A 15,422-nucleotide genomic window follows, 5' to 3' on the forward strand; every position below is an offset into this window, starting at 1 on the left:
ATGTATACTGGGGTCATTATTTACAGAGGTTATTGCCATGTAATCAGTAAACGGTTTCCACAATTTTCTCTTTTAAGTGCAATCTTATTTTGGAATAACATGCTGGCTAGAAATAAAATAAATAAATTGGTTAACTGTTTGCTTAACCCAAAAACTAGGACAAGGCAGGAGACTGACCCCTCATTTATTATATCTGATGAAAACGCATGAGGAAATCAGATTTTATCTTTTTTTTTTTAAATAAGCATACCGGTAGAAAGCTGAAAGATATTTTGTAACTAATCATAGATAGAAGAAGGGAGGGCAGGTAAATGAACTTATGCTTTGACGGAATTGAGGTGGCTTTATAAATACATGACCGACCATAGCCATTTTATTATATGCCGAGTACTGCGCTTGGTATAGAGAAGATTTATTGTGTGGTCGTATTAGAATTTATTGGTGTACTAGTTTGGTGTTTGATTTCTGCAGATAGGTGTATTGACATTGAAGATTGTTTCAGCGCTTATGCAGAATTAAGGTAAGAAAACTTTAGCTAATTTTATACATAGAAAATATAGAATTAAATATTGCAAAGATTGATTGATTCATGAAATTGATATTTCGTTTTAAACTTTGTTTTATTAAAAGAGATTTGTTTCACTATGTTGATTGTACTTAAGTTTGAGTTTATAGACCTGTTTAGCACCGATTTTTTTTAAATGAAACGAACAAACTAATAAACAATGGAAAGCAAAGCTGAATATTACTTTGTAGGAATAAAAGAATTAATTGCCGAAGGCACATACGCTAAAAAGTTTAGCAGTAAAGAAGCTCTATTATTATTATTATTATTATTATTATTATTATTATGATTATTATTATTATTATTATTATTGAGCTGGAATTTTGCACATTTTGAGCTTAATTTCAAACTTGTTTTCCGTTTTGGAGATTTTTTTTATTTTATTATTGTGCAGTACAGAATTGAATCAAAGTTGTAGGAAACATTATTTGTTGAAGTGATTTATTGGAGTTTACTAGTGTGAAATGCGTATTTATCACTTTGGTGTTTAAGGTTTTCTAACTAGGAATCAATTTGAGATTATATATAAAGAGAGATTCCTTCGTTTTGCGAAAAAAGGATTAATTGCAAGAATATTATCTTATTTGGTTGTTTTTCAGTGCCTTTATCATCATTACGTTTGTTTTCCTTATTTTGTAATATGACCATTAAATTATGATGTCAAGTCTAGTGAATTACATTTAGGATGTTTCCTTATAGTCATCGAATACTAAGCTTTTTATTGTTGATTTTACATACCGATAGTATAAAGTATTGACTTTATATGAAATGGGGGCATTGCCAATGTTACAGGAATTGGTGCGTGACAGAATAATTAAGTTTAAAGGGTTTGAATTATAAAATTTTGTGAGTATCCAGCGAGTTGGTAGCAGTAAAAATAAAGAATGTCCAGCTAGGGACAAGTCATGAGATGTAATTGTAGAATAATTTCCATTAACATCTAGATGCTTTACACCGCATAATGAGAGGAGTCTACGCTTATTGACCGTAATGTTATTTCTTTAATTAGCTTTGTAATTGAATTTTATTTTCCCACTTAGATCTTTTGGATTATAACTTATCGAAAATGTACTTTTTCAATTTTACGGTTATTGAGTAAAATTACGTTTAAAGTCCAAGATAATACATAGAGTTCATTTAGAACTGTGGCTATATGAAGTATAGCTTAGCGTTGCTTCCCCATTGGTGGGTTTCTCACAACTAGGACGTGTATGTTAATTGATTAGTAAGAAACAAGCTTTATCAGCTAGGCTATAGGAGACACGGACCTATATTTTATTATTATATTCCTGAACCACAGGAAGTAACATGGGGGATCTCCACCGTGTTAAAGCCGTATATGATACTCCGAGAAAACTTTAATACTTTATAGATGTTATTTCTTTTGGACGCATATAAAATTAAATTTATGGGGAGCAGCTTAAATGAAAGTAGAAATCGCGTAGAGCGAAATAACAGTTTTTAATTTATTGGATGTCATAGAGTGAAGCAAAGCGAATAGATTCATAACTGATGTAATAGCGTAATACAGTTAATGTTGACACTTAACGACATTGGATAGAGTGTATGAACTAAGTTATTACTTTTTTAATGGGTGGCGAAACATAAGTTTTAAAGTTATGGCTATTTGAGACATGAACCTCCAACGGTGTAATTATATGAGGCATATATTATTGAATTAGTAGCGCCGCTTTGTTTGGTTTGAGATTCTAAAGACTGTTAGTAATTTTAAAAAACGGACGGCACACACGTTTTTTTTAAAAAAAAGTTTTGGAGAACAAATTTAAAGAATTCTCTCACTTTGTTTACTGCATTATAATGTTTTAAGTCACTTGAGGAAAAACTAACACTTATAATGATTTGAGGAATAATTCCGACTTTTTGCAATTATAGTTGCTAAGTTATGAAGGAAATGGTGGTTATTTTGATCCATTAAAATAGATAGAACGTCGAAAAAATCTATGGACATTGTTATAATGCCCTAACTTGCCTTTGAAGTAAGCACTCTATCACTGATTTCCCCACAATTAAAGAAATATAGGAAATATATTGGTATGAGGACAAATTGATTAATACTAAGACTATATAAAGGAGTAGTTGTACTGATTTGGTATTTAGATTAATTACATTGTATTTTAGTTTGTAGATTACATTTTATTAAGAAATAATGATGATTACAGGGTCCGTAGACACAATTTCAGATACAACGAGTTATAGTACTCTTGAATTTTGTTTGTAGCGTACTATTTGACTTTATTGAAACTAGTATTTCCTGAAACTAAATTTGATTTGTACTCGATTGAGTTTCAATATTATTATTGGAAACATAATTTTATATCAGAATCATCAAATTAGGTATTAGTTCCGTATTTATGTAAAATAAGTTGAACAGTATACATAAATTGTGTTTTTTTTAGCAGCCTTGTTTACAGTAATATTTGAATATTACCGTACCCGATTTGTTTTATATTTATTTCCGTTTGATAATACAAATGAGAAAATGTTTAGATGGACAAAAAAATTTTAAATGAAATTTTTTAATTAACAAATAGAGTCTTTAGCTTCCTTAAAATATTTGATGCCGGCGAGAAATGTTATAGCACTCCTCAATACTTGTAAGGTTGATTAGTGGGATGTTCAGGACAATACTTAGAAATACGTATAGAATTGGAATTGAGAATTTTAGATTTCTAGGCTACCTTGGATAATGACTTATTTGAGGACATGCCGAAACTTGTATATTTTGACATTTAAAATGCTTAGCGTACACCGGGTTTAACTATATAGGGAACGATACCAAACATATTTAATAGAAAAGTGCCTGAAATGTTATGTAGACTAGATAAGCACTTATGTACTGCTGGATTGCATACAACCAGGGATACTACCATATCTCAACTTATTCTTTGAAATTTATTATTATACTGAGATGACATATTTTAGTTTAGCGTCCCACAATTATGACTTTCGAAAAATACTCACCAATTTTCTTTCAAATGTAAGCCAAAGGCGGGGTGGGGTCCCACCACAATTTATATAAGATTTAAAATTGTTATGAAATTACTTGATCGGACATGGACACTAAGACCGGACACTAAGATTGGGGCAGAGGGAATTTTGTATGTACTTGTTAGAGGATCAGTATCTTTCAGTTTATGGTGATTATGAGAAAATGAAAAATGAAATGAAATCTTTGAGTCCCACGGTTATGCCGGTTAGGCTAAAGGAGACGGTGACGATGAGAGATGAATGAAATGGTGGAATAAAGAAAGTGGGAGGAAACGGGAGAACCCCGAGAAAAAACCATGGACACGATGTTGTCCACCACAAAGTTTACTTGGAGGGAGCAGGGTTTGAACCCGGGACCTCAAACACCGGAGGTGAACGTTCTACCACTGAGCCTCCGCGGCCCCTTATGAAAAATGAATTTTATATTGATTTGCTTTACAAAGAAAGCTGTTGAAAAAAAGTATATAAAAAAGTGGAAGGAAACCCACGATTATGATGATTGTTTACTACAATTTATACAAAACACTTGTTTTTGTCATGAGAACGCTACAGGATTTGTTGAACCAAGAATTTCTACCACTGGCCCCAACAATTTTACTATTGAGTATGGCATACATTCGAGTTAAATGGACGCAATTTTAACTATAAGTAGGATACGCATTTAATTAGAAGATTTCAATATAATCAGAGGCGAAAGAACTGTACGCTGTTAATATTCTCGTGAAAGTATAGGGAGTAGTCAATATGAATAATAGAAGCAGAAACTCTTGTTTCAATTCAATGTGAATAGTATTGTTTAAGACACTGACACATGCGAAACTAAGAAAAAAAACCGGTTCATTATTTGTCCAACTTATATTTCCAGATAGGGCCAAGTTATTGATATTGTTAGAAAATATAGCTGATACATTGTAAAGACTCATTTCAAGCTTACCAATAATAATTATTAAATTTAGGCATTCCTTTTTTCTTATAGTCACTAATTTAGTTCAAAGTAGAATGGTTACCCTGGACCCCTACATTAGATAAATGCTTACCCAATGAGAGTCTACGTATATGGAAACTTATTGTATATGTAACAGAAAGTATTTAATTTAAAGTAAATCTGTATTAGTTGAGTCCGCTACATTTGTATTTACCTTGGGTTCTTAAGTAACTAAGTTTTGAAGTACAGATACTTTATATATGTAAAAACACATGATCGTTGAAACTACATGAACTCCTATTATTACTACAGCTATTGCTACTCCCACTACCACTACTACTACTACTACTATCGCTACTACCGACTACTAGTATTACCACTGTCACCGCCACTAGTGCCATTAGTATTTTAGCCGTACTATTATTGCTACTACTACCACCTACTACTAGTACTACTATTGCTACTCCCACTACTACTATTACTACTACTACTACTACTATTAGTACTACTGCTATCGCTACTACTACTACCGACTACTAGTATTACCACTGTCACCGCCACTATTGCCACTAGTATTCTACCAGTACTATCATTGCTACTACTACTATTACCCCGTATTACTAGTACTACTACTATTGCTACTCCCACTACTACTACTACTACCAACTACTAGTATTACCATCACTACTGCTACTAATACGCTATCAGCACTACCACTGCTACTACTACCCCTACTACTAGTACTACCAGATTTTTATCAGTACTACTATTATTAGTATTACTCTTACTACTACTACTATTAGTACTACCGCTACCGCTACTACTACTACAACCTTTACTACTATTACAGACTAGTATTACCACTGTTAGCCACTACTGCTATTAGTATTCTACCACTACTACTACTACTACTACTAGTATTACCACTGCCACAATTACTACTGCTACTAATACTCTATTAGTACTACTACTGCTACTACTACTATTATCGCTACTTCCGCTACTACTACCACTACTATTACTACTATTACTACCGCTACTACTACTCCTATTGGTTGCATGTGAACTATCGAATATCGATTACTACTTGTTGCTTTGCTGCTATTTCTTTGTTCCGCTTGTAATCTAACCTTCTTTCTTCTACTACCATGTAAACTTTTCCATGTATGCCTCTTTTTTTCTTTCTTTGCCTGTATGCCCTTTTTTCTAATCAAAGTTTCTTTTCTTTGTGTTTCTCTCTATTTTTACCTATTTGTTCTATGTGGAATGCTATTAGATTTCTATTTCACCTTTTTGTACTATTTGTACCTATTTCTATTTTACTCTTTCCTTGATCGGCTTCTAAATTCCCCCCATTTCTTTCGGTGGTTTATCTCTATTGAATATTTCTCTTTTTCTCATGTATGTCTATCTCTTTTTATAGAATAATATGATGAAGTAGGTAAATTAAGTAAAGTACCATTAACAAGCCTTCTCTTACAGATTAGTATCTTCTCTTGCTTGAATCTGACGACTTTCTATGTAACCTGTCCTAACCTAAGCTATTCCAATTTATTGTGTGCTACCCTAACTTTGATGGCCTTCCAATTAAATTTTACATAAATTACATCTTGATCCGCTCTTTCTTTGGTATCTTTTCAACTATGCTTTAGCTAACATATTCTTGCTTCTGCCCAGCCACCTTTACTTGTTATGTAATATATCTGTCCTTTGTTTTCATGGTATGAATCGATAAATATTTTCTTTCTGTTTGTTGTACTACATGATTTCCTCTTTTACTTTGCTGCCGCTACTTTTATTCCTGCGGATATTGTACTGAACTAAATTTAATTTATTGTATTTGTGCTTTGCCTCATTCGTCAACTGTCAATGTCCTACAATACTTAATAAATGCCAATACAGTCATGATCTGAATAATTTGTTTTGAATTATTTTAAACTTTAAGATCTTGTCCGCAGCTAAGCTTTAACTAACTAACTAACTAACTTTATGGAACCCGGAGGTTCACAGAAGCTCTCCAGTGACTTTTATTTTTGCATCAATTTTTACTTTGTATTCCAATCTCTGGGAGATCCATCTTAATATTTTCCTCCCATTTGCGCCTAGAACTTCCTAATGGTTGTTTTCCGACTGGTCTTCCAGTCAAGAGTTTGAAAGTGTTCTTCCATTTTAGCTACATGATTTGCCCTCCTAGACTTGACGATCCTAACAATGTTGGGTAAAACCATATAAATTATGTAGTTCCGCCATTTTTCCATTTCCGAGGACTGAATATTCGTTTTAGGATCTTGTTTTCAAATACTTTTTAGTTTATGTTCTTCCCTCAGAGTAAGTGACAATGTTTTGCAGCCATACAAAACAACAACTAAACTTTAAATGTTTCCTAAACTCTAAACTTAAGCTCATGTTCTGCTTTTACTTGCTAACTAATTAGTTCGCTACTTCTTAAATAATGCTAAACCAGTATGGTACTTTTAACTATTGCATACTCAAGTTTATGTCCCTATCCTGAACTAAGCTTAAGCTATTTGAAAAGTTTTTCTGTCTCCCTGTTTGCTATTATATGTCTGTTACCAATTCTATTGTTAGATGTCTCTTAGAATTTTCAATTGTGCTCCTCTTTGTAGATGATTTTAAGACTGGTGTACGGGTTCCTTATTATGTTAGCATTATATATTTCTTAATCTGCTTGAGTACTATTCTATTGTGTTTAGTATTTCTTTTTCTTGCTTGGCTTCTACTGCTATTTACTATTATTAGTACTACTACTTGTATTTTTTCAAGATGATTGTCTGTTATTCTATTATATCTTCTTTAACCTAACCCAAACTATTTGACAATAGCTATTATATGTCTTTTATCTTTCTGTATATAGCAGAAGCTTTCTGTTTGTTTATAATCTAAATTTGTTGTTTTGTCATTTGTCTTTATACATGTTTTCTTCTTATGCCTGCCTTTGTTTTTTCTTTGTATTGTTTTTTGTACTGTTTTCGTAGCCGTTTTTTATAAATGTTTCCTTTAAGTTTCTCGTAACTTATCAAAACTCCATTGACATCACCTGTATACCTTTTCCTGCCACCTCTTCCTAGTGTCTTAGTACTGATATTTGAAAATTTAATTCTAACAGAACCAAATTATTTATACATATTTCAGAAATATATATCTTTAGATACACTCAATATCATGTTCTTGTATCTTATATAAGACATACCATATAGTATACTAACATATAAGATAGATATAGATATAGATATATCTCTAATGTAAATATAAATATATAGTTATAGATAGATATAGTTATAGATATATCTCTAATGTAAATATAGATATATAGTTATAGGTATAGATATATCGGTATTGTAAATATAGATATAGTTATGGGTAGTTATAGATATAGTTAAAGATATAGTTATAGATATAGATAGATATCGATATAGTTATAGATAGATATAATTATAGATAGATATGGATAGATAGATATAGTTATAGATATAGATATATATATATAGCTATATATAGATATATAGTTATAGATATAGATAGATATAGATATATATAAATATAGTTATAGATATAGTTATAGATATAGTTATAGATAGATATAGATATAGTTATAGATAGATATAGATATAGATATATCTCTAATGTAAATATAGATATATAGTTAGGTATAAGGTTTTATACTACAACATATGTTCTAACACTTTTATGTTATATTTTAGGTTACCCTTTTGTGACAATACCATTATTACTGGTGTAGTACTACAAAGTATCGAGAAGCACCAACCAAAAGTACCAGAGGAGCAAGATATTTTCTGCTACCAAAGGTATGTTTTTTATTCCTTTGTACTTAAATAGACCAATTATGTTTCTGCAAAAATATTATTGAAAATAATACGAATTAGTAAAATAAGATTTTTTTTGTAAGTTCACACTGCAAGTGTTCTTAGGAGTATGCTTTAGCATACGGTCCAATAAAAGATAAGAACTTTTTGCAAGTTCACACGAAGTGTTCGAGTAATTTATTAGCAGCATTTTAATATTTACAAGTTCACAGCATAGCTGCTCTGAGCTTGTGTACCAAGCGAAATGATAAAAAAGATACGAATCAATAAAAAATAAGAAGTTTTCACAGAAAATGATCCGTCAAAGTTAAAAAAGAACATTGAAAGACCAAATAGAAATAGTCAAATATATAAGAAAGAACATTTAAAGACCAAATAGAAATAGTCAAATATATAAAAATGGTTAACTTAAGTTATGTTGAGTTAGTTTGATTAATCATTCTAATATTCATAGTATAGTTGTTCCGATTAATTTACAAGTTCTCAATTTTTAGTATTTTTGAAATTATTTGTAGGTTCAAAGGGTACCTGTTCTGAGCTTATGTACCAAGCGATCGGTAAAAGATAAGAAAGGAGAATATAAAAATAAGATACAATCCAATAAATAACACGGAACTTCTAATGAACCAATAAAATAAAATAACACGAACGAATAAAATAATCACACTGTAAGTGTTCGAGTAATTTATTACGAGAGGTTAAATGAATAAGGAGCTTCTTATGGAAGCGATCCATTATTAAAATTACGACTTTCTATAAGAAAGGAGATTATAAAAATAAGATACGATCCAATAAAAATAAGAAGTGAATCATAAAAAATGATTAGGAAAATAAATTACAAGTGTTACTTAGTAATGTTTCATTGTTTCAGGGCAACTAATTGGAGGAAACTACTTGGAGTAAAAGTGGCAGCGGAATTAAGAATTCCAAAGTATCAAAGTTCACAGAAGTAAAGTAAGTATCATTGACAACATTTAATAGTTTGTAAGTTCACAGAGTAGCTGCTTTGAGCTTGTGTAGCATGCAAATTACTTTTGAAAGAATTATTTTGCATCAGTTATTTTTTGAAAGCCTGCATTATTTTGTAACATGCAGATTACTTTATGAAAGAATTATTTTGCATTACTTATTTTTTGAGAACATGCATTTGTTTTGCACAACATAAAGTTTGTAACATGTTTCCGTTTACAACATGCATTTTCTTTTTTTGTTAACAACTGATACATTTTTTTCTTGCATACATCTTTTGAATTTATTTTTTGTTCACATGTAAGTTTTTTAGCATGCAGTTTTGTTAACACCTCTTAAATTTTTGTAGCACGCAACATAGTTAAAGTTTTGCAAATTAATTTCTACAGTTTAGTAATACACATTTTCATTTTTTATACTGAAATATAATTTCATGTAAAGTAATATTGTCTTTCTTTATTATTACAGCATTCAAGTGTTTCATCCTCAACTGTGAATTTACAACTTCACATATTTTATTTGACATCTAAGAACATTTAGATAAGGATTTCCTGTCTTTACAGCGGCGGTAAGTGTTCATATACATTTTTTGTTAAACTTTAAAACTTGTTAATAAAAATAAAAATATTTGTTACTTACATAAATGAACTAATAAAAACAATATTTTAATCTAATGAAACTATAATATAAAGAGTATATAATTAAAAACATATTGACAAATAATTTTGAGTAAACTAACTTTACATGTGTTTAAGTACATAAACTTAATGAATATTTTAAGACCATGTAAAATTATATTTTCGTTTGCAACTCATTTAAATTTTAATTACTTTTTACATTTTTTATTTTACAGTCAAAGAGTTTCATATGATGAAACGAATATATGAAAAATGTATTTTGCAATCAAAAAGTTTCATGTTAGATGTGAAAATTACATTTACACTTTGCATTTTTTTATTTTACAATCAAAAAGCACCATGTAAACATATAAAGAATTGCATTGCAAAATTTAATGTCATTTAAAAATAGACATTAACGTTTACAGGTAAAGTAAAAAAATAAAATTAACTGAACTTTCATTAGTAGTGCATTATAAAAAATAGTTACAATAAATCAAAATTTACAAATTGAATAATAGAAAGTCACAAAATATTTATTAAATATATTAGTTTTCTTTGTTGATGCATTTCATTGAATACTGTAGAACAGTTATCATATTAATTATTTTATTTGTTCTTATTTTGTTTGTTAATTTAATATGCTTTCTCTAACTATACGTATTTTAAATTTAGTAATTGATCTTTTAAATAATGATGCTTTTCCTAATATGATTTAATTATTTTAATTTTTGCTAATCCTATTTAATAAATTTTCTCTGTTGATTGGTGTTTAACTATGATTTGTAAGTAATCAAACTTTCATTTTAACCATACGTAATTTTTCTTAACTATAATTTCTAACAATTAACTATTTGAATGCTATTTTGAATAGAACTGCATTAACTAACTATCTTTAAAATCTGCTGTTTCTATGCTATTGTTTGTTTAATAATTGGTTTAATTAAATATGGGTTTCCTAACCTATGTGGATTAATTCAGTATATTCTTTAAATCTCTGCTATATTGCTTCTTTGATAAAGTTCTGATGATTTGAGTCATAAACTATTCTAAAACTTTTTCTAATCTTGTTTCTTAATTGATTTTTGCTAAATTATTTCTTCTTTGATATGTTTTGTTTACTATGTTATTTTTATTAATTTGTGTTTCTGTTTATTACTACTTGGATTTTCTTTATTGCCAATGTTAATTTGAAATGATTTTTATTCATTGGAATGTTCACATCAGATATGTTCATTTTTCAAATATGAAAATATTAATCTCCGTGAAAATTAAATATTCGGAAACATTCGGTTAACTTCGGAAATCTTCGAAAATGACACATGACTTTAAATAATACATGTTTGTAAAATAACATTATTACTTTAGAAAATATTTTATGTCGTCTGGGTACGAGATTACAAACTAAATTATCTGGGTACGTGATTACAAACTGAACACGATTGGGTACGAGACTTTAAAGTAAGTGTATCCGGGTACGAGATTACAAACTAAATGCATTTGGGTTCGAGATTACATTTCCGAAAGTATAAATAGAGCGCAGCAAGCCGCGGCGGTTCACTATAGAAGGACTGCTGCAGTGAAGACGTTCCTGTTTGTACGTTGTGTGCTGCAATTGCAAAACAGATAAATATTACAGGATTTTGTCATTTAGTGTTCTTGGAAACTGTGAGCGGATTTGCCAATTCTGTAAAGTGAAAAACTTACGGAGTTATAGTTATCAGGATTTGTTGATAAACATTTAATTATATTTTCAATAAACAGTGTTAATATAGGATTGGTATTTTTCGGCAATCTTCGGTAATCTTCGGAAAATTTCGTTAATGTTCGGAAAACTTCGTCTGGAATTTACAATATTTTCGTGTATATAAAACAGGTAAAATTGCACGGTCAGTCAGTAGTGAAGAATTATTGAAAAAGCGAAGACGTCCTTAATTGTAGTTTCCGTGTTGTGATCATTAGGTGATTACGGGACATTGCAAATTGTTGTTTGCGGAAAGTACTAACGGATTTGCCGATAAAGTTAAACAGTGTGTTCAGTAAATTAAAAAATTAAGTAACTGATTTGAAGCACGAAAACTTTTAATTATATAATTAGTGCAAAACTGTGTAAGAATATTTAGAAAGTTATAAGGAAGAACTAAACTACGTATTTTATTTAAACAGTGCTTGAAGAGTGAAAAAAATGGAAGCCACCAATGTTATTTCCACCATGCTGGCGGCCCAGGAAGCTCGGGGCTATAATAATGCCGAAGAAGTGTTTTTTACGTGGGAAGTGTTGACGCAATGCCATGCTACGGGTGTGAGGGTAAACACTTTATCATATGTAAAGTTATTGCAAGCGGTATTTGTGCATTTGGCTGTGTACCGGCTATTGTATTGAAGAGTTGCAAGTCCGCAAAGGATATTATTGATTTGTATCGTGTGGGCTTCTTTCGTCAAGACAATATGCTGGAAGCAGCGCGTGAAAAATTTAGAGAATTTGTGTCTGCAGGGAAGACTACGGGCTTAACTGTTGATGATTCCGGCAAGTTAATGGGTGTTCTTCCGGGGGCTAGTACGAGTTCTGCACCAGAACATAGTACATGTTCTACACCTGAACCTACATTGTATGGTGCAGGCAAACGGGATTATTTTCGCATTGTTAATAGTAGAACTAAGCACTATCCTTACTTTGGTCTGCGTGGAAAGGAAGTTACCATTGAGCGTATGCGCACTACTGGAATTGAAGACCCGCAAACATATATTCGCTCATTATTTAAATTTGTACAAGAGCATACGCTAAATGACGTCAATGATGATATGTACATTATTATTACTATTGAAAGTTCTGCGTCAAAATTAAACAAACCAGTGTACATGACATGGCGTCCTAAAAAGGAATTGAACCCTGATGTATTATTTCATACAGTTGAAAATGTTTTAAATAGTAATGAACATTTTCTTTTTGGGAATAAGGTGGATTTTAAAATTCACATTGTTAATCCACGCAAGGGAAGGGGTCGAACCCGTGGATCGGCCAAATATGAGGAATATACAACTCTTTTGGAAAAGTGTACCATCCCTATGGAAAGAAATGTCTATTGTCTTCCTAAGGCTATCATCCTCGGGAAGGCTAGGGCTAATCAAAATCGATTTCAAGTATACAAGTTAAAAAACAATCCTGACCGATTGTTGAAGCAGGCTAAGGATTTGTGCGATGATGCTGATGTTACCATTGAGCATCAAAATGGGTGCACTATTACTGATGCGAAAAAATTCCAAAACAAACTAACCCCCGAATATCAAATTGTCATTTATGAGAAGAACAAACTGACTCGGGAGTATAATATAATATATCCGGGAATTCATGCAAACAAACAAATCTTAATATTGTACACAGAAGGGCATTATGAGCTGATTACCAATATTACTACACTTTTGGACAAAAACTCATATTGTTGCTATTGTCTGCAAGGATATAATAAGGTACAATATCACAAGTGTGCATATAAGTGTCCTGCGTGTGAAAAATATCATGAGTCTTGTGGTGACGATATTAAACGCGAGTGTAATGATTGTTTACGACTGTTTCCTTCGCATGAGTGTTTTGCCAATCATAAAAATGTAATTGCACGTGGCAAGACAATGTGTGAATTAAAGAGAGTTTGTCCCGATTGTGGTGATATGTTCGATATGCGAAACAGGAAGTCTGAACACAAATGTGGTGAACATTTCTGCAAAGCATGCTACATGCATGTGGATGGTGACCATATTTGTTTTGTTCAGGCTGCCCAAGTTGAGCATGTCGATACCTTCTTGTACATCGTATTTGACGTGGAGACGATGTTATTACCCAAGAATGAACGGGGAGAACAAGAACATTGCGTGAATTTCGTAAACTGTATTAATATTTGCCATAAATGCAAAGACACAAAGTTGAATGATCCATGCTTTGTGTGTGGGGATAAAAATGGATCCCGTAAGTTTGATTTCCAGAATATTGACGGATTTATTAGTCACGTGCTAATAAGTCGGCCAATGTTCAAAAAGATCACATTACTTTCTCATAATGGAAGTAACTATGATATGCAGTTCTGTGCAAGAACCTTAATAGAAAAACATGATCTCGTACCAAATGTAATAATGACGGGCCAAAAAATTGTGGAAATTAGACTTGGAAATAAAATTTATTTTCGTGACACATATTTGTATACGGGAGTCAAATTGTCCCGGCTCCCTGAAGCATTAGGTTTATCTGGCAATTTGCGAAAGGGATATTTCCCCTATTTATTTAACATCCAAAAATCAAAATTATGTAGGCAAAATTCCGTCTTTAGAGTATTTTGATGCAGACAGTCTCAGCCCGAAAGAACGGGGACAATTAATCGCCTGGCACCAAGAACGTGCTTTAAGCGGCGAGGAGTATGATCTCCAATACGAGATGATGGAATACTGTAGGAATGACGTTAAGATTCTTGCAGAGGCTGTGATTAAGTTTTCGAACTTAATCGAGGAAAAAACGAATGGTATCCAGTGTTTTATTTCCTCCCCTACAATTGCAAGTTTGGCAATTCTAACCTATCGGTCCTTATATTTACCAAATGAGGTCATTCCAATTATTCCGCCTTATGGGTTCGATCATCGTGACCGGCAAAGTCTAAAAGCTTTGTATTGGTTACGGTATTTAGAACGTACCAAAGGTAATAAAATTGAACATTCAGGGAATGGATTGGAAAGGCGTATTGGTAAATATAAAGTCGATGGGTATGATAGCAAAACAAATACAGTTTATGAATTTCATGGATGTTTTTTCCACGGGTGTAAGCGTTGTTTTACAGCATTGCGCCACGTCAGTCTCGATTCTGCCTCTAAGGATAGTGCATCCCTGCAAGACCGCTACGAAAAGACCATCATAAAAGCTAATTACCTCAAGAAACGGGGTGTTAATCTCGTTGAAATGTGGGAATGTAATTGGGATCACATGGTGAAAAATGACAAGAGTTTGCAAGAGTTTATTAAAACTCAGTGTAATGATCTTGTTAATCATCTTGTACCCAAGGACGGTTTTCATGGTGGTCGGACCGAGTGTTTCAATGCTTTGTACGAATGTACTTCCGATGAGTTCATTGCATATTATGATGTAACATCATTGTATCCTTGGGTAATGGCACGTAAACCAATGCCCGTAGGTAAGCCAAAAATATACAAGGGGCCGGATTTTCCAGATGTGGGAAGTATCAATGGGCTAGTAAAATGCACCATTTTGCCTCCAAAAGATTTGTATTTTCCGGTGCTCCCATATACGTGTAACGGGCGACTTATGTTTGGCCTATGTCGCACGTGTATGGAAGAAGGTATCAATAATTGCACGCATTGCGACGCCGAGCGTGCCTTAACAGACACGTATTGTTCCCCAGAACTTCATAAAGCGTTAAAGGCCGGATATAAAATTCTGCAAATTATTGAAGTATGGGAATTCGAACTGTTCGGTTCTGAGGAGCGTAATTCGC

At 31.9% G+C, this 15,422-nt stretch overlaps 1 protein-coding gene across 1 annotated transcript; it reads left to right on the forward strand.

Annotated features, from left to right (window-relative positions):
- Positions 1-399: 399 nt before the first annotated feature.
- On the forward strand, positions 400-14,883 carry LOC145662079 (uncharacterized). The gene is made up of 5 exons (XM_081727419.1): positions 400-520; positions 8,222-8,326; positions 9,216-9,298; positions 9,782-9,881; positions 12,097-14,883. The coding sequence occupies exon 5, from the start codon at positions 12,217-12,219 to the stop codon at positions 14,257-14,259; it is 2,043 nt and encodes a 680-aa protein (XP_081583545.1). The 5' UTR covers positions 400-520; positions 8,222-8,326; positions 9,216-9,298; positions 9,782-9,881; positions 12,097-12,216; the 3' UTR covers positions 14,260-14,883.
- The last annotated feature ends 539 nt before the right edge of the window (positions 14,884-15,422 follow it).

This window comes from Thermobia domestica, chromosome 10 (genome assembly GCF_964235325.1).
Source record: "Thermobia domestica chromosome 10, izTheDome1.hap1.1, whole genome shotgun sequence".
In the NCBI taxonomy this organism is placed as follows: Eukaryota; Metazoa; Arthropoda; class Insecta; order Zygentoma; family Lepismatidae; genus Thermobia; species Thermobia domestica.

Coding starts and splice junctions, on each gene's coding strand:
- LOC145662079 (XM_081727419.1), top strand. CDS start 12,217: ATGCCATGCTACGGGTGTGAGGGTAAACACTTTATCATATGTAAAGTT.